Here is a 26,389-nt window from a genome sequence, read left to right on the forward strand (position 1 = left end):
ACACACACACACACACACACACACACACACCACACACACACACACACACACCACACACACCACACACAACACACACACACACACACACACTTGTTCATTTTTGTTTAAAAAAATAACACCCACCCGGATTATGTTTTTGGGCCTTTTCAGCTTTTATTTTGAAAGGACAGCAGAAGGTCAGCTGTGTAGAGGAGTAACCCTCTATGTATGGGCGCCTGTTCTACCGCCTGAGCTCCCCGGGCGCCCCAGCATTGTTTATTTTTGAATGTTGTGATGTCATCTGGTTGGAATGTTCCTTTTGATGTTAGATGACAGGCCGGTGATGTCACTGAGGTCCATCAGAACCTTCATATACCGGTTACAGCCTTCAAATGTCATTCCACATGCAACAACCAGAGAGGCGGGCTGCAACTACAGGAAGGAGAAACAAGTCCAGGAATATCAATTCACCATGGAGCTGCAGGACAAGAACGTCAAATTCCTCCAGTTTCAAATAGAGCAGCTCACGTCAAAAGTTACACAGCAAGAGCTGGCCTTTACTGAAGAAAATCAGGCCAAGATTTGGAAAATAGACTCTCTACAGACCAAAGTCAAGGCTCTGGAGACAGAGCTGAAGACTCACAAGGAGGAGGCGGAGGAGTGGAAAGCCCAGCTGGGGTTAACTCGACAGGAATTGGAGCGCATCAGCCTCGATAAGGCCGAGCTCCGGCTAAGATTTCATGATCATACAGCAAAAAATGCCCAAACCGAGTCAGAACTCCGACAGCAGAGATGTGAGAGCGAGGCGAACGCCAGGAACACTGTCGCAGAACTCAAGGCTCATTATGAGTCTGAAATAGGGAGGATGCTAGAGGGGCACGGCAAGAGGCTGGCGGAGGAGAAGGAGGCGTGCCAACAACTGACGGAGAAGCTAAGGATCGCCGAAGAGCGGTCAGGAAGACAAGCTGCAGAATTGGAAGAACGTCAAGCTGCGCTGGACCGAGTGGAGACGGAGCACAAGGACAGACTGGAGGACTTACACTCACAGATACAACAAAGAGACAAAGACATCGCAGCAGGACAAAAACTGAAGAAAGACACGCGACTCAACGAGTTAGTGAAGCAAAAAGAACTGGAGAGGAACATTGAAAAGCTGAAGAAGACAATCACTGGTCTGAAGAACAAGGAAGACCTTAGCGGGAAGGTGTCCGTGTTGGAAAGCACGATCCAGGAAAAAGAAAATGTTATCAAGAAGAAAAACCTGGAGATGTCTTGTCTGATGAAGGACAAGAAGCAACTGCAACAGGATTGGGCGAAAGAGAACGACAACAACGTTGTTCTGCTCGCTAAATTAAACGAAGTGAAGGACAAGCTCCACAGCTTTGAGGAGGACCTGAGAGCGGCGCAGTCTGAGCTCAAAGACACCAGAGACCGGCTGAACAAGACGCTCCGGGAGAACGCCGAACTGGGAGAGACCATCTCCAATCTCAAGGACAGAGTGAGGAGATGTGAGCCAGACCTTAACAAGGAGAGAGAGAAGAACAGGGACCTGACCACCTACGTGATGCGCTTCGAGGCCGATCTGGAGGCGTGCATGGAATTCATCTCTGAGCCCAAGATCTTCATACGCAGGGTCCTCGACGTCAAAAGACACCACATGGACATCAAATCCAAAGTGCAGATGGATAGTAACAATGAGATGGGGCTCAAAGAAGCCATCAAAGCCAAAGATCTGATTATCGAGAGTTACAGACGGTGCCACCAGAACTCGTCCAAGGTGCAGGGACGTTGCCAGGAGCAGATCTTTCAGAGAGAGGAGCAAAGCAACCAGGACCAGAGTTCCCTCGTCAGACAGGTCAACGACATGACCGTGGAGCTGGACCACGTCAAAACACAACTCACAGAAACTACTGTGCTTCTTGAATTGGCGAGAAAGACGCGGCTGCAGAAAGTGAAGTCGTGGATGAATAAAAACATCCTGCCAACAAATAAGGTTGTTCCAATATACGCAGAGGAGACCCCGTCCCGTCTCCCGGGGGACAGTCGCCGTGCAGGCAACAAAACATCGTCCTGATCCAGAGGACGGCATCAATCACGTCAAGCCGTTTGTGGAGGGTGACCTCCGGATACTTGACGTCTAAGACCCCCACCACCCCCCCCTTTCCATTATGCACCATCTGCACTCCACCTTGACCCATGAGACCTCAGAAAAGCCCGGTCTCCTTAATGCGGTGCAGCATGTCAGGGCCCCGTGGGGGCTCAGGGTGGGGAGGGGTGCGTCTGCGTGGGCGGGACTCCGAGTGATTCGGGTTCCTCCCACACGCCAAATACACTGAGAAAGTTTAAATTAAATAAAAGATTATTTTTAAAAATCAACAACCTCAGCTCAAGCTCTGTTCTTGTATTTCCTGCGTCTGTGAAACGTCACGTATGACGTCAACCATGGAGATGAAATGGACAGAAACCAGCGAAGTAGAACGATTCGAGCGGCAGCTATTTTTAGGTGCACCATTGCCACGGTAACAAGTAAGCTTTAATAGAAGGTGGTCTACATCGCTCACGTTGCACTGGGAGGGCTCCGATGCTGCAGGAAAATCTGCCAATGCGGTAAGTTTTCCAAAACAACACCTGAGTATGGCATAACCAGAATGTGAAAAAATCTGGTTAAACACTGAACATCTTTTGTATGTCTGTGTCCCAACTGGCACCAACCCCCCCGAATGCTTGGTCCTGGGGGGTCGCTGGGTCTGTCGGTCGGATCCTGACATGACGTCTGGTAGAATTTCACCCTATAAATAAGAAGTAACTCAATCTTTAAAGAAGGAAGATGTTCACACACTGTAAACCCTAATAAGTTCACAGAACTCAAAAATTATTTTGTAACAGATTACACAATAATATTTAAGTGAGGTTATTAAAACTTTTAAGTATACATAAAATAAAAATTATATTTACAGTTGCCTTAAAAAAAAAAAATGTTATCTTATAAATATTGATATTCCTCAACTTATAATTATAGAGTAATTCACTGAAAATTTTCAATATTTCAACTTAAAAGTAGGGAGTAATTTACTCAAAACTTTTTTTATATTTTCAACTCATAATGTAGGACATGCTCTAAAAATAAATATATTCTAAATTGAAAAAACTGACTGAGGCCACTACATAATTATAATCAGCTAATAATGTTAGAAAACATGAAAGTGACACCACAGTGACAATTTAACAATTTTTATTATTCAACTTTTAAAAAGGTACAAATCAAAGGAGCTCATTTAAAATAAAGTGCTTGTCCTAAAATAAAACAAAAGGAAATGACCCCATAAAAACAAAATGAGTTTTAAAGTGCATTAAGTGTTAATAGTTCCATATTCTGATAGTGGTCATTGCTACAGTGGGTAGATTCAGTATTTTGGGTCTCCATCTAACATTATTCAGTAAACATTATGCTAAAAACTCACAAAGGATTAATGATAAATTTCAAAAAGATTCTAAGTGAATCCACCCTCCACAGCAATGACAACTATTAGAATGTAGAGCCATTTACCACGGTTTAAAAATGTTGCGACACATACTGTAACTTAAAGGCTGAAAGTAAATTTAAAAAAAATAAAACATTCAAATAAAGATCTGGTTTTGACTGTGCCGTACTTCAAGTGGCAACATCAAGGTAGTGCATCAAGGTAGGCATTAGGCAACAGAACATTAAACATGTATAGTGCATGAATTGAACAGTCATTTCCCACAAATTATTCAGAACAAAAACTTGTGCTGGGCAATACATCAATGTTGTGATATTTTTCTATTAACAATCAATGTATTAAATCTGAAGTAGAAGAGGCAAACAGTGCCATCTTAAATCTGAGGTAGAAGAGGCAAATGATTTGTAAAGAGAAAAAAAATAAAAAATAAAAAATAACTTCCAATACTCAGCTCAACAAATAGTCCGTTCTGAGTGATTCAGTCATTGAACAAATCATTATTCAGCGTCAGTAGACGCCCTTTCAGTGGTTTGTTGTCCTCAAGAAATGTGAATGTAAGCTCGAGATTCTTTGGGTATAGTAGGTCTAGTGCACAGACGTACCCAAAGAGCAGGAGAAATGAGTCAGCCAGATTTGTGGGACCACTCACAGGTATTTCATCCTCCACGACAATACAGATGCTCTCAGGGCTGAAGAGGTGTGTCAGTGGGCATCAGTAGTGTCACCGTGACGACGGTCAGGCCACCAGAGTGTCAGTGAGGTCTGGCCCATCTGCTGACTATAAAACACAAATAATACAAGAATGACTTCAGCCCCTCAAGGATACAAATCATGCTAATGATTTATAGACATTATGGTCACTTAGCACTTAGACTGCAACCAAGCTACACGTTTTTACTATTTTCTTTAGTTAGTTTTAAACTTATCTATTAGCATACTTTTTGCTTATACTTACCTTTTCATTTATGTAATTTCTACATGTCAATTTGCAGAATAAACACTGAAGTAAACTTCATAAACAGGTCCTGGGGGCTATTCGAGAAAGGAAGTTCAACAAACTGAGCCTGAACTCTGAGTTGACTTACCTTGTTAAACGAAACAGAGTTTTCAGTTCCTGAACAGCTGATCTGAGTTAGGTGAGTTGAAACTTTCAACCACTTCCTCAAAGGCTAATATAAAAGAAAGAGATATTAAATTCAAAATGAAAAGACGACCGCATCTAAAACTCGGTCAGTGATTTTTATTACGTTCGCAGCCAGAAAATGTCTGCTACCTGTTTTCTCCCGTTGCCATGGTGAATCCCAGTATTGTAGCTCCATTGATGATGGCTTTTTACTAGTTGTCAGGCACAACCTCAACTCAGAGTTAACATACTCAGAGTCGACTCACCTAACTCAGATCAGCTGTTCTGGAACTGAAAACTCTGTTTCGCTTCACAAGGTAAGTCAACTCAGAGTTCAGGCTCAGTTTGTTGAACTTCCTTTCTGGAATAGCCCTCTGGAATGGATAACTGAGTTTCCCTCATCTCAGGGTTCACTATGAGTTTTCACATAAACTGCTTTCTGGAAACACCCTGGTTCTCCTAGGTTCTTTGAGTTATGTCAAATGTTTAAGCTGACTGAATAGCTAGGCAAAGGGATTCATAGTGAGGCCAGTACACTTACCATTACAGGTCCTGAAGATCTTGGAGGCATCTTCACGCAGGTACACAGGAAGTGCACAAAGGACAAAGGCCCGTCTCATATTACATCACGTTGTTCCTAGATGGACAACAAAAATAGCCATTACAATAGCAATTACAGAAAGGCAGAGCAAAAATCAATGTGTTAAATAGCTCCATATTGTGATGGTGGTCATTGCTATAGATGATCATTGCTATAGATGATAGATTCTGTATTTTGGGTCACCATTTCTATCTATTCTATATTTCAAATTAATAACTTTCTATTGTAAATACTTATATAACTCATAAAAAGGAAAAAACTTGAAATTGTAAATCAAATTTTACGAAAACAGTAGTTATTTGGACTTCTTCAAATTGAACATGATAAAGTATCCTTTTAAGGTACCTCTTTCTGATAAAATACATCTTGTCAAGACGTCTATCTCTCTAAAGTTAAAAATTCACCTGAAGGTCATAAATCCTCACAAGCTTGGCTAGCTCCTCCGCTATCTTGCCCGTCTTGGTGGTCTCTGAACAAGTTGAAGAGTTTCGGCGTGTGTCTGTCCAGCTCCTTGTAGAATTGATTGCGCAGGTTAACATTGTGCAAACACCTGTACATGGACAGAATTACACAGAAATGTACAAAGATGAATTAGGAACAGAATTGTGAATATTATTTTGAAGTTTTCAGTTGGCAAAACCAAGGTCAAAATAGAAAGGTAATTGTCACTTTAATTTAAAACAGGCTGTATAATGTTGTCTAAAGGAAATTAAAATAATAAACCTCTGTTTACTTAGTTTGCTGTGAATGGCAAAAATATGTCACAGTGTGATGTGCTGTCAACTTTTACATCCGCCATTTGGTGAATTCTTTGAAAATTTAGATTTTTAAAACAGTCATTTAATATTAGAAAAATCAATCTGTTCTGCTGCAAAATCTAAACATTGTAAATAATTCAAGGCTAAAATCTTTTTTTTTAATTCAAATTAGTACACAAAACTCACCTATTGGCACCTGTCTGATAACAAAACGCTGACTCTTTGTAGTCCGATATCTGAACACAACATGCACACAAAGATGAAATGTTCAAAAACATTTTTAAAATCCATAATGATAAATCAAATTTAAAAGTGTGAAAATACAGATAAAGTTTCCAAAGCAATCAAAAACATTCACTGTACACTAATATAAAATGTACACTAATCATAGTAAAAATTTAAATGTTAAATGACAAGCAAGTTATTTATTAACAAGCAAAGCATCCAAGTTTTGTACTTAAAGATCTGTTATTTCTGATGTGGATGTTTTTGTTTTTAACAAAGTATTAATAAAGTGTTCAAGTGATGGACCTCGCAGTTAGTCATAGCAAAAGAATGACTGTGACATGAAATAAAACCAATTGTTACAACAGTTAGCAATAGTTTATAAAACGTCCTACCTGAAGTGTTAAAACGATTTCGAGACAATCTCCCAACCACACACACTTGTGCCTACGAAGAAAATCAAACACAGGCCTGGTTAGCATCATTACAACACTCTCACATTATGAGGTTTAGCGTTGCTCGTCTCACTCACTCACTCTCACACAAACACACACTCACTCACAAACACACACTCACTCACTCCCACACAAACACACACTCACACTCACTCACTCTCACACACAAACACACACTCACCCACAAACACACACTCACTCACTCACTCTCACACAAACACACACTCACACTCACTCACCCTCACACACAAACACACACTCACACACAAACAGACACTCACTCACTCACTCACTCACTCCCCCACACAACAAACAGACACTCACTCCCTCACTCACTCACATCACTCACTCACTCACTCACTCACTCACACACACACACACACACACACACCAGGGCTGCCAACTCTCACGCATTGGCCGTGAGACACACGCATTTGACTGGTTTCACACGCGCACACGCCACACCCCCGATTTCTCACGCTGAAGTGTCAACCCGGTCGGTCAAATTTATGAAAGATGAGTTTATCTATAGATTTAGCTGTTGAGCCACTCGTGATCGACTAGTTGTACTTTCAGAGACTGTGAGGGGGTTCAAGAGCGCTCCCTGTCTGTGGAATTTTCAAATTGTCGCAAAATGAGAACATTTTTTTCACGAGCCATCCCAGGTGCATTTCCCCTGCTTCAGGTATGAGCTCTGAGTCTCACAGACCGTCCGTCGCTTCGTGTCCGCTCTCTCTGTAACATAGAGGTGAGCAGCGCGGCTGGTAGTGTAGCGACTTCAGTTCATTGTAGTGGACCCGCTCTGCTGGGGGCTGGACGCGTTGCATCCATGCGTAGTCCTCCGATAAAGAGCAGCGTACGGCCACCTCTAAACTCTGTCAGAGACCAGAAACCCAAATGGGCCTCTGCGTCTGTCAGACGGTCTGAATGAGATCCACCATATCAGCGGAGGAATGACACGCACAGCAGACTATATTACAACTCTCCCATCTCGGACAACAGAGATGGTGGGAGTTATGTGCACAAAGTTGTAAATATGAGCAGAAATCTGGTGAAACACACCTGAGCTATACTAGCCTATATATATTATATATTATATATATATAATATATATATATATTATATATATATACTGCAACGTTGGGCCACTAGTGTGCATCTCTAACCTCTGCATCTCTAAATGTAACTGTAAATAATTAATTTGAGTTTTTAAAATGACAAATATCTTTTATTTTCAAAAAAAAGTAAAAAACAGTAAGTGGGGCCAGAGGATGAGGGCCAAACATTACTGAGCTTGGCACAAAGGTTTTAAAGGATAGAATTTATGCAACTCAGGGTCTCATTCTTTAGAATTTCAGTGGTCTAAGTTGATCCCTCAACATTAATTTACTTTGGGTCCCTGGTCCCTACACCAGGGACCCTGGACCTGTTCTCCACAGACCCAATCTTCTCAGCTGTTGCTGACATATGCTACTGTCTCTTCATGTGGTTCATTATGTTTGGCACATTGTGTGGGTCAGTTCTTATATATAAGAAGTTATAATCTAATAATGTAAATGCTGAATGCCCTAAAAACTGTTGATACAACAACACAAAGGCTCCTAACCCTACAGTTTGCACATATCTGTAAGACTTGATTCTCCATTTTTTTGCAAAAAAACTCTCCAGAAAGTGCCATTTAATGGTTTATTTTTCAATTTTTTTTCCTGGGGGGGCATACCCCCAGACCCCCACTAGGGAGTCCCCCATCCACCCACATATACGAAATCCCAATTTAACCCTAAAGGATAAAGACCAAAAGAAATTGCTTTGTACGCGGCAAAAATGGGTTGGCCCCCCAAAATCTCACTCCAAGGTTTTTGGAAAAGTTGGCAGCCCTACACACACACACACACACACACACAACACACACACACACAACAGCGTAAAATATTGACTGTAACGCGGCACTTATTGTAATAAGTAAGCTATACTCACAGTACGCCGTGCATTACGGGCGAACAGCTAAAACAACAACCCGCAGGAAAGAAGGAAGCATGGACCTTCCTCCGGGCAAACATGCATTTTATGAAATGTAGCTAGTTCATCCGGGAAACCCGCCAATAACGTTACACCATTGCAGATGAATTAACATAACGTATTTGTTACGTTCAACAACTTCTAAAGTTACAATACTTGGATTTGTAAAATATTTACAACAAATATTTACTGTGCACTTTGAATAAATGTATTCCCAGTTTCAAATTTAAAACTATTATCTCTCTATCGAAATCAATAAAATAAATAAAAACAGACAAAAAAACCGTTAGCGTTAGGCTACTAACAAATAGGGCTGATGAGAAGACGGGCTTGAGAAAACGAGGCAATAAGACCAATTAAAAAAGTGAGGTGGTGGTGGTTTGAAGCGGGGTGATAAAAGTGCGCATTGCAAAAAAAAAAAAAATAAAACTTTGTTCCACGTCCCCACGGGATAGCCAAAACTTCCCAGCATCAAGGAAAATTCAAGATGGCTGAGTCAGCTTTCCCGAGAGAGAGATAAGACCCGCCCACAAGAACGTCATGACGTCGATAACGCCAGGACGCAATTGTAAGGTTCTTAAACATTTTGAGCGTTCCACAGAAATTAGCCATAAAATATTGAGCCCTATTCGATTAAAGTGGCATAAATGTCAACAGAGCTCAATACTTTATAGTTTGGTCAACTGCAAAACGACTTTTGACTGTGATGAGCTTATTAGTTATGAGCTAGTACAACTGTTAGGGTTTACAGTGTGGGATTTAGTCGTTGAATGGCACAGAAGCCTGCTCGTTAGTGTCCAGACGTGCCTGCTTCCAGTTAGTTGCCTACTGGAAATATGTTACATAACGTTTGATAAAAGAGATGCTTTTAAATACATGTCACGTGTAAGTAATTCACAACTTACATCGCATTCGTTCGGATTTTTGAGGAAAAGGAGGCTGGGGGTCAAATTGAGAATTGGTGAAGGTTTAATGCAACAGCAGTGATGAAGATGATAAGACAAAGACAATCAGACAAAGACAAAGTAACACTGCAGCTGACAGCGGACTGATCCACGCTCCTCCTGACGGAGTCACGTAAAAAGCAGTCCTGAATATCCGTAAAAGACTCTAATTTATGCCCTGCACCTGGGGGCGGTTCCTTTTCACCTGATGCTTTCAAATCCATTCTCATTGGTCCGTTGTTGTCATGACAGCAGATCTAGTGCATCTTTGCTGTCCAATCGGGAAGGACATGCTCTAACCCCCTCCTTTGAGAAGCCCCTGACTGCAGACCCGCAGACACGTGAGGGGCGGGGTTAAACGTTTAACCCCGCCCCTCAACGTTTAACCCCTTTAACTCTCCAGCATTTGACCTGTCATTTCATCGCAATATCAGAGTGAATTTAGCAGTATGCACCCACGCTTCGGACAGCCCTTTTAGTCAATAAATAATGGAAGTAAGTGTGACTTTTATAGTTGTTTAGTTTTCAAAAACAATTAAAAAAAGCTTGTTATGTCTATTTTAATGTTTCTGCACAAGTTGAGCAGGCTGAGGTTCGGATTGGAAGGCTAACTCCCTTCTTTAACTGCTAGCCTCAAGTAATCTGAAAGTGTGGAAATTATTTCCATTGAAGGACAATGTTCCAGTCGTTATGTGCATGGACGGTCTCTGAATCGTCTGCAACCAGGAGATGAAGGAGAGCTCAGATCCACAACACCCAGCACATCTTGTTTCTGCCCCCCAGGCATAGCGCGGTTAGCGCGACCAGTGCAGGGGCTAGCGCCCATGACTCGCGTGTGGATGATAGCCTGTAGATCTGTCTTAGTGTAGATCTGTCTTTGTGTAGATCTGTCTTCAGTGTAGATCTGTCTTCAGTGTAGATATGTCTTTAGTGTAGATCTGTCTTTAGTGTAGATCTGTCTTCAGTGTAGATCTGTCTTTCAGTGTAGATCGGTCTTTAGTGTAGATCTGTCTTTAGTGTAGATCTGTCTTCAGTGTAGATCTGTCTTTAGTGTAGATCTGTCTTAGTGTAGATATGTCTTTAGTGTAGATCTGTCTTTAGTGTAGATATCTTCAGTGTAGATATGTCTTCAGTGTAGATAGGTCTTCAGTGTAGATATGTCTTCAGTGTAGATATGTCTTTAGTGTAGATATGTCTTCAGTGTAGATATGTCTTCAGTGTAGATCTGTCTTTAGTGTAGATATGTCTTTAGTGTAGATCTGTCTTCAGTGTAGATCTGTCTTTAGTGTGGATATGTCTTCAGTGTAGATATGTCTTCAGTGTAGATCTGTCTTTAGTGTAGATCTGTCTTTAGTGTAGATATGTCTTCAGTGTAGATCTGTCTTTAGTGTAGATCTGTCTTTAGTGTAGATATGTCTTCAGTGTAGATATGTCTTAAGTGTAGATCTGTCTTTAGTGTAGATATGTCTTTAGTGTAGATCTGTCTTTAGTGTAGATCTGTCTTTAGTGTAGATCTGTCTTCAGTGTAGATATGTCTTCAGTGTAGATCTGTCTTCAGTGTAGATCTGTCTTTAGTGTAGATATGTCTTCAGTGTAGATATGTCTTCAGTGTAGATATATCTTTAGTGTAGATATGTCTTCAGTGTAGATATGTCTTCAGTGTAGATCTGTCTTTAGTGTAGATATGTCTTTAGTGTAGATCTGTCTTCAGTGTAGATATGTCTTTAGTGTAGATCTGTCTTTAGTGTAGATCTGTCTTTAGTGTAGATCTGTCTTTAGTGTAGATATGTCTTCAGTGTAGATCTGTCTTTAGTGTAGATCTGTCTTTAGTGTAGATATGTCTTCAGTGTAGATCTGTCTTCAGTGTAGATCTGTCTTTAGTGTAGATATGTCTTCAGTGTAGATATGTCTTTAGTGTAGATATGTCTTCAGTGTAGATATGTCTTCAGTGTAGATCTGTCTTTAGTGTAGATATGTCTTCAGTGTAGATATGTCTTTAGTGTAGATATGTCTTCAGTGTAGATATGTCTTTAGTGTAGATCTGTCTTTAGTGTAGATCTGTCTTTAGTGTAGATATGTCTTCAGTGTAGATATGTCTTCAGTGTAGATATGTCTTCAGTGTAGATATGTCTTCAGTGAATGAGCCCACAACTCAACCAGTGGTCTCCTTCTTAAGCGAGTTTTATTGTGTAAGACCGCCAGAGGATAACAGGTGTGTGAAGGCGATCTGCCGTTATATGAGATATATGGATTAAAATAATTTTCTTTGTGTTACTCATCTGTTTGTTTGCTTTTTTGCTGCTGTAACAAGGAAATTCCCCCGCTGTGGGATGAATAAAGTATCTAATCTAATTATTGTTGTTGTTATTATGGTGTATATATGTTATAAACTTATTTTCATAATTATTGGTGTTATTATATATATATATATATATATATATATATATATATATATATATATATATATATATTTATAGTGTATATATATAATATACACATACTATATACATTATATAATATCTGATATATATTATAGTGTCACGATCGTTTGATTTTGATAACATTAGAAAGTATTAGGTTGCAATTGATTATGATAAATATACATTCAAATATTCTACTTTTTATCATTTATTTATTATTGAAGTATTTAATGTTTGTGAAATGTGTCAATATTGTATTTCATAATTAGTAAAACCAAAGATTAAGTTCATTATGTTTAAATCGTTGCATTTCGCCAATCCAGTAAGGTTTCTAGTCCCACATGTATTAAATGAGTTGGGTAGTGGACGGTTGGAGACTGGGCGGAGTTAAACGTTTGACCCCGCCCCTCAACGTGTCTGCGGGTCTGCAGTCAGGGGTACATGCCTCCTTTGGGGTAGTTTTCACACATAGATCAAACGTGAATTATCATGTTAGTGAGAAAGTCTAACATAATACAGTGAATCAGCATTCCAGTGTCTTATCTCAGTCTAGGACACCAGGTGGTGGAAGACAGGAGGTTTCTTCCTTCTTGTGGGGCAAATGGTGTCCTTCTAAATGTTAATTGTCTTTTGTTCTAAACCATATGGCAGAGACCGTGGGAGAGAGGGGGATAGGTGAGAGAACAGAAAGGCTTGTTTGATCTACCTTTCTTGAGAATTTACACAGCATGATATGGACCCCACACCACTGATTAAAATCATCTTTTCAAACCCTACTGCAGCATACATCTTAAAACATGAGAACATGTATAATTACATAGTATTGAAACATTTAAACTTTATATTATTCAACACACGTCATGTCTATTTTGTCTCGGCGGAGATGAGATGAAAACAATCGGAACACGGCAACAACCCGCGGAGCACTGCAGACAGTTCACCACTGCGGGTCAGCAACATAACGGCGTGTCTATATCGGCAGGATTTACAGATAAAATGGGTGGGAGCCCGGTGCTCGGAAGCTCCAACGGCCTTTATGAGTTCATGTCACTGACCAAGCCGTTGAACCTGTCCTCGCCGTCGCATCTCTGCGCCGTGTGTGTGTGTGTGTGTGTATGTGTGTGTGTTGTAGTAAAGAGAGAGAGAATGAAGGAAGGAAGTTTCTGTGAGGGGGACCTTGTCACAATAGACCCAAATCTTCTCAGCTGCTGCTACTGTCATATGCTGCTCTCTTCATGTGGCACATTATGTTTGGCACAGTGTATAGGTCATTTCTTATATCATAATAAGGTATTACAATGTGATGACTGGTTAACAGTAGGCTGATGTAAATGTTAAATGCCCTCTGTTGATACTACATCAACGCAAAATAGCCAATATGGCTCTTAACCTTGCAGATCATACATTCCATACAAACAATGTGTCGTAGATGTATGTATATTATGTATATACATACACATACCATGTAAGACTCAATTTCTCCATCTCTTTGCACAGAACTCTCCAGAAAGTGCCACATTTAATGGTTAATTTTTCAAAAATCTTGCCGTCTAGTGGTTGGTAGTTGTAACTCTAAAAGTATGGGGAACTTCCTAATTAATGTCCATTTAGTAATTCATATTGTATCCTTTCTTTTCTTTTCAGAAGCCATATTTGAGCACACAAACGTACATGTAAATTAATTTAAATGTTAAGGAGAAGATTAAAAAAGAGAAACGGGATCTGTGAATTCTCACAGAATAATAATTGAATTCATATCTTGCTACTCAGTCAGAATCTTATTAACCTGTCTCAATAATCGTATATATGATGTTTAAGGCCTGTTGGCAAACATCAATTTACAATGTAACCAACGGCATATAAGGAACCTGTTTTCCATAAACACATTTATCAGCCAGCACAATAGCAACATTTTGTGTCATTTGAACAATACTTTACACTTAAGGAAAATTTTCAAGCCTGTACTTTGTTACTTTTACTTGAGTAAAAAAGTTAAATCAGTACTTCTACTTTTACCAGAGTATTTTTAACAAAAGTATCTGTACTTCTACTTGAGCATGGGAAGTGACTACTTTTACCATCTCCAATAATCATGCTGTAATAACCATCTTAATATTCGACACCTGTGAGGTTAATGGATTATCTTGGCAAAGGAGAAGAGCTCAATAACAAGGATTTAGACAGATTTTTGAACAATACTTGAGAGAAAAATACCTTTTGTGTACATAGGAAAAAGTCTTAAATCGCTCATGTAAAATGAAGGAAAAATAAACGTGTTGCAATTATAATTTTGTTCAGTGTAATATATCTATACAGAAATACTGTATTATAATACTTATTTGCATCAAACTTCCTTTTGGATGTTTTCTTTGCCCTGAGTTGTGAAGACTAAAAGTACTGATATAACGATTACTGTCATTTGGAGATTGACTACTGTGTGCACGGTTTAAAGTACTGTAGGACAAAACTTTTCCATGTGCTGCTTCTGTGAATAAGTCTCTGTATTTTTTCATTTCATAAACTTAGAAGGAGACAAGATGGCTGTTGGAAGGATCATACTGATGTTCCTGATTCTTATAGGTAAGCTGAGATATTTTAAAAATATATATTATAAAAATATAAATATATACAATTTCTGCACCTACGACAGCCACACTTATGACAACAGAGGAAACAATAACACCAACAACTGCGGCACCTACAACCGCAGCACCTAATACAGTTGCACCAACAACAGCCGCACCAACAACAGCCGCACCTACAACTGCAGGACCAACAGCTGCTGCACCTACAACAGCCGCACTAACAACAGCCGCACCAACAACAGCTGCACCAAAACCAGCCGCACCTGCAACTGCTGCACCAAAAACCGCCGCACCTACAACAGCCGCACCAACAACTCCTGCACCAACAACGGCACCACCAACAACAGCATCTCCTACAACAGCAGCCCCTACGACAGCAGCACCAACAACAGCTGCACCTACAACGGCAGCACCAACAACAGCAGCCCCTACTACAGCTGCACCAACAACAGCCACACCTACAACGGCAGCACCAACAACAGCAGCTCCTACTACAGCTGCACCAACAACAACCGCACCTTCGACCGCAGCACCTACAACTGCAGCACCGACAACAGCAGCCCCTACTACAACTGCACCAACAACAGCTGCACCAACGACAACCGCAACAACAGCAGCACCAACAACAGCAGCACTAACAACAGCAAGCACTGCTACATCTGCAACTACAACAGCAGCACCAATGACAGCAGCATCAACAACTGCCGCACCAACATCAGCAGCACCGACAACAGCAGCACCAACAACAGCAGCACCAACAACTGCCGCACAAACAACAGCAGCTCCCACTACAGCTCCACTTACAGCTGCCGCACCTACAATGGCAGCACCAACAACAGCAGCCCCTACAACTGCTGCACCAACAACAGCTGCCCCTACTACAGCTGCACCGACAACAGCTGCACCAACAACAGCCGCAACTACAACAGCCGCACCTACAACAGACGCACCAACAACAGCAGCCCCTACAACTGCCTTACCAACGACAGCAGTACCTACAACAGCAGCACCAACGACTGCCTTACCACATCAGCAGCCCCTACAACAGCCGCACCTACAAAAGCCGCACCAACAACAGCAGCCCCTACAACTGCCGCACCAACGACAGCAGCACCTACAACAGCATCACCAACGACAGCAGCACCAACAACTGCCGCACCAACACATTTGCACCAGCAACGGCAGCACCAACAACAGCATCTCCTACGACAGCAGCCCCTACAATTGCCACACCAACGACAGCAGCACCTACAACAGCAGCACCAACGACAACAGCACCAACAACAGATGCACCTACAACGGCAGCACCAACAACAGCAGCCCCTACTAAAGCTGCACCAACAACAGCCGCACCTACAACGGCAGCACCAACAACAGCAGCTCCTACTACAGCTGTACCAACAACAGCCGCACCTTCGACCGCAGCACCTACAACTGCAGCACCAACAACAGCAGCCCCTACTACAGCTGCACCAACAACAGCTGCACCAACGACAGCCACACCAACAACAGCAGCACCAACAAAAGCAGCACCAACCACAGCAGCCCCTGCTACAGCTGCAACAACAACAGCTGCACCTACAACTGCCGCACCAACAACAGCCGCACCTACGACAGCAGCACCTACAACTGCAGCACCAACCACAGCAGCCCCTACTACAACTGCACCAACAACAGCTGCACCAATGACAGCCGCACCTACAACAGCTGCTACAACAACAGCCGTACCTACAACAGCGGCACCTACCACAGCAGCACCTACAACTGACGCACCAACGACAGCAGCACCTACAACAGCAGCACCAACGACAGCAGCACCAACAACTGCCGCACATACAACAGCAGCCCCACTACAGCCGGACCTACGACAGCCGCACCAACAACAGCCGCACCAACAACAGCAGCCCCAACAACTGCCGCACCAACAACAGCAGCCCCTACAACTGCCGCACAAAGGACAGCAGCACCTACAACAGCAGCACCAACGACAGAAACACCAACGACTGCCGCACCAACATCAGCAGCCCCTACAACATCCGCAACTACAACAGCCGCACCTACAAAAGCCGCACCAACAACAGCAGCCCCTACAACCGCCGCACCAACGATAGCAGCACCTACAACAGCATCACCAACGACAGCAGCACCAACAACTGCCGCACCAACAACAGCAGCTCCCGCTACAGCTGGACCTACAACTGATGCACCTAAAACGGCAGCAACTACAACGGCAGCACCAACAACAGCACACCTACAACGGCAGCACCAACAACAGCAGCTCCTACTACAGCTGCACCAACAACAGCCGCACCTACGACAGCAGCACCTACCACTGGAGCACCAACAACAGCAGCCCCCTACAGCTGCACCTATATCTGCCGCATCTACAACGGCAGCACCAACAACAGCCTCACCTACAACAGCCGCACCTACAACTGCCGCACCTACAACGGCAGCCCCTACTACAGCTGCACCAACAACAGCTGCACCAACAACAGACGCACCAACAACAGCAGCACCATCAACAGCAGCACCAACAACAGCGGCCCTTACTACAGCTGCACCAACAACAGCTGCACCAGCAACAGCCACACCTACAACTGCCGTACCAACAACCGCCGCAACAACAACATCCGCACCTACAACAGCCGCACCAACAAGTGCTGCACCAACAACGGCAGCACCAACAACAGCATCTCCTACGACAGCAGCCCCTTCAACTGCCGCACCAACGACAGCAGCACCTACAACAGCAGCAGCAACGACAGCCGCACCTACAACGGCAGCACCAACAACAGCAGCTCGTACGACAGCCGTACCAACAACAGCCGCACCTACGACAGCAGCACCTACAACTGCAGCACCAACAACAGCAGCACCTACTACAGCTGCACCAACAACAGCTGCACCAACAACAGCAGCATCAACAACAGCAGTACCTACAACCGCATTCCCTGCTACTGCTGCAACAACAACAGCTGAACCAACAACAGTCGCACCTAAAACTGCCACACCAACAACACCGCCGCACCTACAACAGCCGCACCTACAACAGCAGCCCCTACAACAGCCGCACCTACAACAGCCGCACTTACAAGAACCGCACCAACAACAGCAGCCCCTACAACTGCCTTACCAACAACCGCCGAAACTACAACAGCCGCACCTACAACAGCCGCACCAACAACTGCTGCACCAACAACGCTAGCACCAACAACAGCAGCAGCAACGACAGCAGCACCAACAACTGCCACACCTACAACAATAGCCCCTACTACAGCTGCACACCAACAGCCGCACCAACGACAGCAGCACCTACAAAAGCAGCACCAACAACTGCCGCACCTACAACGGTAGCACAAACAACAGCAGTTCCTACGACAGCCGCACCAACAACAGCCGCACCAACAACAGCCGCACCTACAACAGCAGCGCCTACTACAGCTGCACCAAAACAGCCGCACCTAAAACGGTAGCACCAACAACAGCAGCTCCTACAACTGCAGCAACAACAACAGCAGCCACTACTACAGCTGCACCAACAACAGCTGCCCCAACGACAGCCGCACCAACAACATTAGTATCAACAACAATAGCACCAACAACCGCAGCCCCTGCTACAGCGGCAACAACAACAGCCGCACCTACAACTGCCACACCAACAACCGCCGCACCTACAACAGCCACACCTACAACAGCAGCCCCTACAACTGCCGCACCAATGACAGCAGCACCTACAAAACCATCACCAACAACAGCAACACCAACAACTGCCGCACCAACAACAGCAGCCCCCACTACAGCTGCACCTACAACTGACGCACCTACAACGGCAGCACCTACAACGACAGCACCAACAACACCAGCCCATACTACAGCTGCACCAACAACAGCCGAACCTACAATGGCAGCACCAACAACAGCAGCTCCTACTACAGTTGCACCAACAAGAGCCGCACCTACTACAGCAGCACCAACAACAGCAGCCCCTACTACTTCTGCACCTACAACGGCGGCACCAACAACGGCGGCACCAACAACAGCAGCATCAACAACAGCAGCAATGACAACCGCAGCCCCTGCTACAGCTGCAACAACAACAGCTGCATCAATAACAGCCGCACCTACAACTGCCACACAAACAACCGCCGCTCCTGCAACAGCCGCACCAACAACAGCAGCCCCTACAACAGCTGCACCTACAACAGCTGCACCAACAACAGCCGCACCAACAACAGCCGCATCTACAACAGCAGCCCCCACTACAGCTTTACCTACAACTGACACACCTACAACGGCAGCACCAACAACAGCAGCACCTACAACTGCCGCACCAACAACCGCCACACCTATAACAGCCGCACCTACAACACCCGCACCAACAACTGCTGCACTAACAACGGCAGCACCAACAACAACATCTCCTACAACAGCAGCCCCTACAACTGCCACACCAACGACAGCAGCACCTACAACAGCAGCACCAACGACAGCAGCACCAACAACTGCCCCACCTACAACAGTAGCCCCTACTACAGCTGCACCAACAACAGCCGCACCTACAACAGCCACACCTAAAACTGCCGCACCTACAACAGCCGCACCTACAACAGCCACACCTAAAACTGCCGCACCTACAACTGCCGCCCCTACAACAGCAGCACCAACGACAGCAGCACCAACAACTGCCGCACCTACAACAGCAGCCCCAACAACAGCTTTACCAACGACAGCCGCACCAACAACAGCTGCACCAACAACAGCCGCACCTACAACTGCCGCACCAACAACCGCCGCACCTACAAAAGCCGCACCTACAACAGCGGCCCCTACAACTGCCGCACCAACGACAGCAGCACCTACAACAGCAGCACCAACGACAGCAGCACCAACAACTGCCGCACCAACATCAGCAGCCCCTACATCTGCCGCACCAACGACATCAGCACCTACAACAGCAGCACCAACGACAGCAGCACCAACAACTGCCGCACCAACAACAGCAGCCCCCAAAGCTGCACCTACAACTGCTTCACCTACAACGGCAGCACCAACAACGGCAGCACCAACAACAGCAGCACCTACAACTGCCGCACCAACATCAGCCCTACTAAAGCTGCAACAACAACAGCTGCATATACAACAGCCGCACCTACAACATCCGCACCAACAACAGCAGGCCCTACAACTGCCGCACCAACGAGAGCAGCACCTACAACAGCAGCACCAACGACAGCAGCACCAACAACTGCCGCACCAACAACAACATCTCCTACAACTGCAACACCAACGACGGCAGCACCTGCAACAGCAGCACCAACGACAGCAGCACCAACAACTGCCGCACCTACAACAGCCACACCTAAAATTGCCGCACCTACAACAGCCGCACCTACAACTGCCGCACCAACAGCAGCCCCTACAACAGCCGCACCTACAACAGCCGCACCAACAACAGCAGCCCCAACAACTGCCGCACCAACAACAGCAGCACCTTTAACAGCAGCACCAACGACAGCAGCACCAACAACAGCTGCACCAACAACAGCAGCATCTGCAACTGCAGCACCATCAACCGTCTTACCAACAACAGCCGCACCTACAACGGCAGCACCAACAGCAGCAGCTACTACGACAGCAGCACCAACAACAGCTGCACCAACAACAGCCGCACCAACAACAGCACCACCAACAACAGCAGGACATACGACAACTGCAGCCCCTATTACAGACGCACCAACAACAGCCACACCTACAACTGCCGCACCAACAACGGCAGCACCAACAACAGCATCCCCTACGACAGCAGCCCCTACAACTGCCACACCAACGACAGCAGCACCTACAACAACAGCACCAACGACAGCAGTACCAACAACTGCCGCACCTACAACAGCAGCCCCCACTACAGCTACACCTAAAACTGCTTCACCTACAACGGCACTACCAACAACGGCAGCACCAACAACAGCAGCACCTACAACTGCCGCACCAACATCAGCCCCCACTACAGCTGCACCAACAACAGCTGCATCAACAACAGCCGCACCTACAACAGCCGCACCTACAACTGCCGTACCTACAACAGCCGCACCTACAACTGCCGCACAAACAACAGCAGCCCCTACAACAGCCGCACCTACAACAGCCGCACCAATAACAGCAGCCCTACAACTGCCGCACCAACGACAGCAGCACCAAAAACAGCAGCATCAACGACAGCAGCACCAACAACTGCCGTACCAACATCAGCAGCACCTACTACAGCTGCACCAACAACAGCAGCACCTACAACTGCAGCACCATCAAACCGTCGTACCAACAACAGCCGCACCTACAACGGCAGCACCAACAACAGCAGCTACTACGACAGCAGCACCAACAACAGCAGCACCTACGACAGCTGCAGCTACAACACCAGCACCTACAACTGCTCCACAAACAACGGCAGCACCAACAACAGCAGCTGCTACAACAGCAGCCCTACAACTGCCGCACCAACAACAGCAGCACCTACAACAGCTGCAGCTACAACAGCAGCACCTACTACAGCTGCACCAATAACAGCTGCACCAACAACAGCCGCATCTACAACTGCCGCACCAACAACCACAGTACCTACGACAGCTGCAGCTACAACACCAGCACCTACAACTGCCGCACCAACAACCACAGTACGTACGACAGCTGCTGCTACAACACCAGCACCTACAACAGCAGCACCAACGACAGCAGCCCCTACAACAGCCACACCAACAACAGCAGCACCTACAATTGCTGCACCTACAACAGCCCCAACAACAACAGCAACACCATCGACAGCAGCATCTACAACAGCTGCACTCACAACTGCCTCACCAACAACAGCGTTACCTACAACAGCAGCACCTACCACAGCAGCACCAGCAACTGCCACACCTACAACAGCAGCAACTATAACTGCCGCACCTACAACTGCTGTATCTACAACCGCAGCACCAAGCACTTTGTCCTCTGAACCAGTTTATAGCCTCTCAGCAGACTTGGCATCAGTATCTTTTACAGCTGCCCTTTCTGACCCCACCAGCTCTGCATTCAAAACTCTTCAACAATCACTCACACACACTGTGAGTGCATTTTTTATTCATACACTTGTCACTGATTGAAGTGTCCTTGAGAGTTTTGAATGATGATTTCATAGAATGTTTTTCCTAAAACACAAATCTATCAGATGAAAATTAATTTCAGTCAACTTTGTGTGTACTTGAAAGCCATTTAAGGTCCCCAAATATTGTTTTCTTGCAGTTTTCTACCAAAAACAATTTGGAAAAAAATTTAAACGATGCAATGTCAAAAAGTTCAGGTAAAACATTTTTTCTATGTTTACATTTTGATCTTGAAATTTGTTTAATCTAATGTTGATAGTGTTGTGTGTAAATCACACATGACACAAGGCAATAAAAAACTGTGACACAGTTAATTAACTCATGTCCCATTTGGTATTTTGTCACAGTGCCATACCTTCGCGAGCAACTGGAACCGAAGCAACGATTGAAGTTGTGTTTGATAGTACTACTCCTATTGCAAATCTCCCACAAAATAATGTTGTTGCTGAAGTCTTAGTAACAGCTGTGAGTAATCCCAACAATTCCTTCGATGTGAGCATAGATCCGGGATCAGTCAAAGTAGTCGGTAAGTAAACATAAAACATGCTATTAAGTCTGCGTAGCCAACTATGAGGGTTCTTATAAGTCTGTTAAACTGGCACCAAATTCAGTTTGACTTCAAACAAGGAAAAATTAATAATTTTCCTTTGGACACCAAGAATTTCTTTAAATATGTTTTTACAGAAGGTCCAGTTCCAACTACAGCACCTACAACTGCTGTATCTACAACTTCTGTATCCACTACTGCTGTATCCACAACGACTGCACCTTCAACTGCTGTATCCACTACTGCTGTATCTACAACGGCTGCACCTTTAACTACTTTATCCACTACTGCTGTTTCTACAACAGCTGCACCTTCAACTACTGTATCCACTGCTGCATCTACAACTGCTGCACTCACATTAGCTAGGGTGTCCTTCAGATCTGTTCAAAGCACATTTACAGACGACTTGCTGAATCCATCATCCACAGCTTTTAAAAATCGAGATGCATTGATAACAGGACAGGTAAGTTCTCACCCTTAGAATGAAATATCCTTGTACACTTATGAATTACTTTATCAGAGAGCTTCAGTACTCACCAAAGAACTGAACAATTCCTTGACAGTCATGTAATGAAAAAACATCACGTACAGAGACATTAAGGGGAACATGTTAAGAAGATGCAATTACACAATTACACACCAGCTCACTGTACAACTTATCTCATACGTACACACACTTCAATGTTCAAAGTGAAAAGTCTTTAAATACAACTCATTTTGTTTCCGCAGCTTGAACCGGTCTTCAAACAACATTCCCCTCCTTCAGTGCCTTGAAAGTGGTGTCATTCAGGTAATTTCATTTATTTTCAGGTAATATATTTAGGAATAGTGGACTTAATCTGATTTTTCAAACTATATTATGGGTTTCTCTTTTTGCAGTAGTGGATCAGTCATCAACACCATGGACCTTAGCTTTGTGGGTACACTTGCTCCTAATAACATTCAGATTACAAGCGCTTTGATCAAAGTAGCTTCAAGCGTCAGCGGCTTCGACATTGAAGGCAGCTCCATCAGCGTGAATGGCATCTGTAAGCAATATTGTGTGCTACGTCATTAACATTTTTTAAAAGGTACACAACTGTTTGTTAAACTAATGTTTTGTTTTCTTCTCCTCATTTACAGCTTCGGATGGAGTAATCCACAAAATCAGTCTTGTCACTGCATCCTGCCTGGTACTGTTGTCATGGCTATTGTAAAGCAAGCAATAACATCTGTGCTGATTCCATTTTAATTTAAAGTCATAAAGTCATGACAGTTAAGACTGATTGGACAAGGGAACCTAATATCCAAAATTCATTATTGCCTTATAGCTTTGACAGCTTTGGATAAATTTACTATCAAATGTAACTTTGCAAAACCCTAGAGAGGTTAATCAATGGGGCAATAGAAAATATAGGACAAATGGGGGGGGGGGGTGTATGTAGTTTATACAGTGGTGCTCAAAAGTTTACATACACATGCTTAGTTGACTAAAAAGAGGAATAAAAAAATCATGTTTTGGAAATTTATTTTAATACCTAAATTAAAAAATGAGGTAAAATCCAACCTTTAAGGACACCAATTTCTTTGTGAATGAAAACGTATTTAAATAAATAAATGTCTTATTTAAAATACAGGGGTCATAAGTATACATACCCCTATGTTAAATTCCCATAGAGGCAGGCAGATTTTTATTATTAAAGGCCAGTTATTTCCTGGATTCAGGATATTATGCATCCTGATAAAGTCCCTTGGCCTTTAGAATTAAAATAGCCCCACATCCTCACATACTCTTCACCATGCTTAGAGATAGGCATGGGATACTTTCTATAAAATCATCTCTCAATGCAAATCAAACCAGGTATTAGTCTAACTGAAATAAAACCATGCCTATCTCTAAGCATGGTGAAGAGTATGTGAGGATGTGGGGCTATTTTAATTCTAAAGGCCAAGGGAACTTTATCAGGATGCATAATATCCTGAATCCAGGAAATAACTGGCCTTTAATAATAAAAATCTGCCTGCTCTATGGGAATTTAACATAGGGGTATGTATACTTATGACCCCTGTATTTTAAATAAGAAACATTATTTATTTACAATACGTTATTCATTCACAAAGAAATTGGTGTCCTTAAAGGTTGGATTTTACCTCATTTTTAATTTAGGTATTAAAATAAATTTCCAAAACATGATTTTTTTATTCCTCTTTTTAGTCAACTAAGCATGTGTTGTAAACTTTTGAGCACCACTGTATTTAGCCTATGTAGCCTACATGTATGTATGTAGATATGTATGCCGTTGTGTATGTGTACATGTATGTTGTATATGTCTATGTGTATTTACGCACTACATATGCCTATATGAAGTTGTAGAGGTGTTCCTATAAGGTCAACAAAGTGTACCACATTTTAACTTTGTTTGTAAACATCTTTTATTTATGTTATTTTAAAGGCCCTTCTAGAAACAGGCATTAGAACTAAGCAGTAGCAGCTATAAATGCTAAGTGACATCACATTGAATAAGCAGCATATTAAATTAAATTACTTAAAGGATACAATAATGACAGTGGATAGGAATGTTTGTCGAACTGAACACGTTTCTGTGTGGGGAGGTCCAAGATGCTGGGCTGGACAGAATAACACAGACAACTGCACCTGGTCCATTGAATCATCACTAGATTATTAAGACAAACCATTTAAAATTAAGCCCTGGGATGTCAAAAAGAGTGCAATAGCAATATTTAACTTAGTGACAGTTAATAATACTGTCCTGTTTAGTTACTGCAAAAACTAAGTAAGTACTAGTTTTTTCATTATTGTATACATGTGTATATATATAAAACAATGCACTGTCAATGTTCTTATTATAAAGTGTATTTATCTAAATCATGCATAGCTGTATTCTGAGAGATTTCTTCTAGTTTGTTCAATTTCTAATTTACAATGATCAGAATACAAAGAAGAAAATAAATTGTCTTGAGTGGTGTTTTCCCAATTTATTAAAAGAGAAAGTTTATCAGGGCAGGTTGACAAAGACAAAGTTGACAAAGAAGCCAGGTTAACTCAGTTGGTAGAGCAGGCGCACATGTGTAGGGGTTTCCTCCTCGGCGCAGCATCGACGGGTGGCTCTACCTGTGGCCCTTGTGAGATAATGATTAAATGCTTGAAGATAGTTTATGAGCTAAGTCTTTGCAAGACACATTTTTTGTTAGAATACAAAGACTTTGGGTTAGCAGCCTATTATGGCGTAGCCTTCCACTAGACTGGGTAAACCCCACCCACTCAGCTGGTGATTTGATTTTGCCCTGCAGCTTGGTCTGGAAATTTGCACATTTAATTCTCCTGCTTCAATTCCCAATTTTGTGGGAACCAATCACAAACTAGCTTATCTACCTGGGGCGCTACTGGCGGGTTTAACACGATGACGATAGAGAAGCAACCAAGCAGCTTCTTGTTGACTTTCAACATAATGGCCACCGAACGCCAACGAAAGTGCAGCAACCCGTTGATGTTGCTGTTGCTTCTGTGTCACCCAGATCATTGGTCTGATTGGTTGAAGGACTATCAAATTGCGTGAAGTATCATTTGATCTATGCCTGTGGTCACACCTCTTTTGCAGAGAAATTACAGAGCAGACTGCCCAAAACAACGCTCAATCTCAAATCTACGGAGCTTGGCTTGGTCTGGTGGTCTTCTTAGTCCTTACAATCTTAACTGTTATTTTTGAACAGTGACTAATGATGTACACATGCTTATGCACAAAATGTGTTTAAGATAGAGGCCTGATTGTGCTACACCTCAACTTTAATGTAATGTTCAGGACATGAATGACACATTTTTCCACAGTTTAAGGCTCATGATTCAAGGGTTAAAGCAGTGGGGCTCCAACCTGTAACTTCATGCGGTTTTAAATAAAACAGTAAAAGCACTTTTGTTGTATTGTGTATTTGTCTTTATTTAAATTTTTAGTTTACCACAATCAATGAATAGGAAAAAAATAGAGGTGTTCATGTGACAAGGCATTTGATATTGCAAAAGACTGTAAGTGAAATCAACTTGGCATTTAGTGATTACCCCTAAATGTAACACTTTATAATAACCTCATTTATAGATGGTAAATTGATAG

The 26,389-nt window shown here is 43.3% G+C and overlaps 1 protein-coding gene and 2 long non-coding RNA genes across 3 annotated transcripts; 2 read left to right on the forward strand and 1 right to left on the reverse strand.

Moving 5' to 3' along the window:
- The first annotated feature begins 322 nt into the window (after window positions 1-322).
- On the forward strand, window positions 323-2,761 carry LOC116677359 (cilia- and flagella-associated protein 57). The gene has a single exon (XM_032507913.1). It carries the CDS (start codon window positions 323-325, stop codon window positions 2,051-2,053), a length of 1,731 nt encoding a protein of 576 aa, XP_032363804.1. The 3' UTR covers window positions 2,054-2,761.
- A 1,023-nt stretch (window positions 2,762-3,784) lies between these two features.
- Window positions 3,785-8,739, reverse strand: LOC116677358 (uncharacterized). The gene is made up of 6 exons (XR_004328973.1): window positions 8,601-8,739; window positions 6,564-6,615; window positions 6,130-6,179; window positions 5,590-5,735; window positions 5,126-5,221; window positions 3,785-4,239 (listed from the first exon to the last, which is right to left on the reverse strand). It is a non-coding gene; the product is annotated as an uncharacterized LOC116677358 (long non-coding RNA).
- A 14,287-nt stretch (window positions 8,740-23,026) lies between these two features.
- On the forward strand, window positions 23,027-23,509 carry LOC116677357 (uncharacterized). The gene is made up of 3 exons (XR_004328972.1): window positions 23,027-23,073; window positions 23,163-23,311; window positions 23,406-23,509. It is a non-coding gene; the product is annotated as an uncharacterized LOC116677357 (long non-coding RNA).
- Window positions 23,510-26,389: the final 2,880 nt, after the last annotated feature.

Source organism: Etheostoma spectabile, unplaced genomic scaffold (assembly GCF_008692095.1).
Source record: "Etheostoma spectabile isolate EspeVRDwgs_2016 unplaced genomic scaffold, UIUC_Espe_1.0 scaffold00004925, whole genome shotgun sequence".
In the NCBI taxonomy this organism is placed as follows: Eukaryota; Metazoa; Chordata; class Actinopteri; order Perciformes; family Percidae; genus Etheostoma; species Etheostoma spectabile.

Bases quoted from the DNA above. Each gene is read 5' to 3' on its own strand.
- LOC116677359 (XM_032507913.1), top strand. From the start codon at position 323: ATGTCACTGAGGTCCATCAGAACCTTCATATACCGGTTACAGCCTTCA.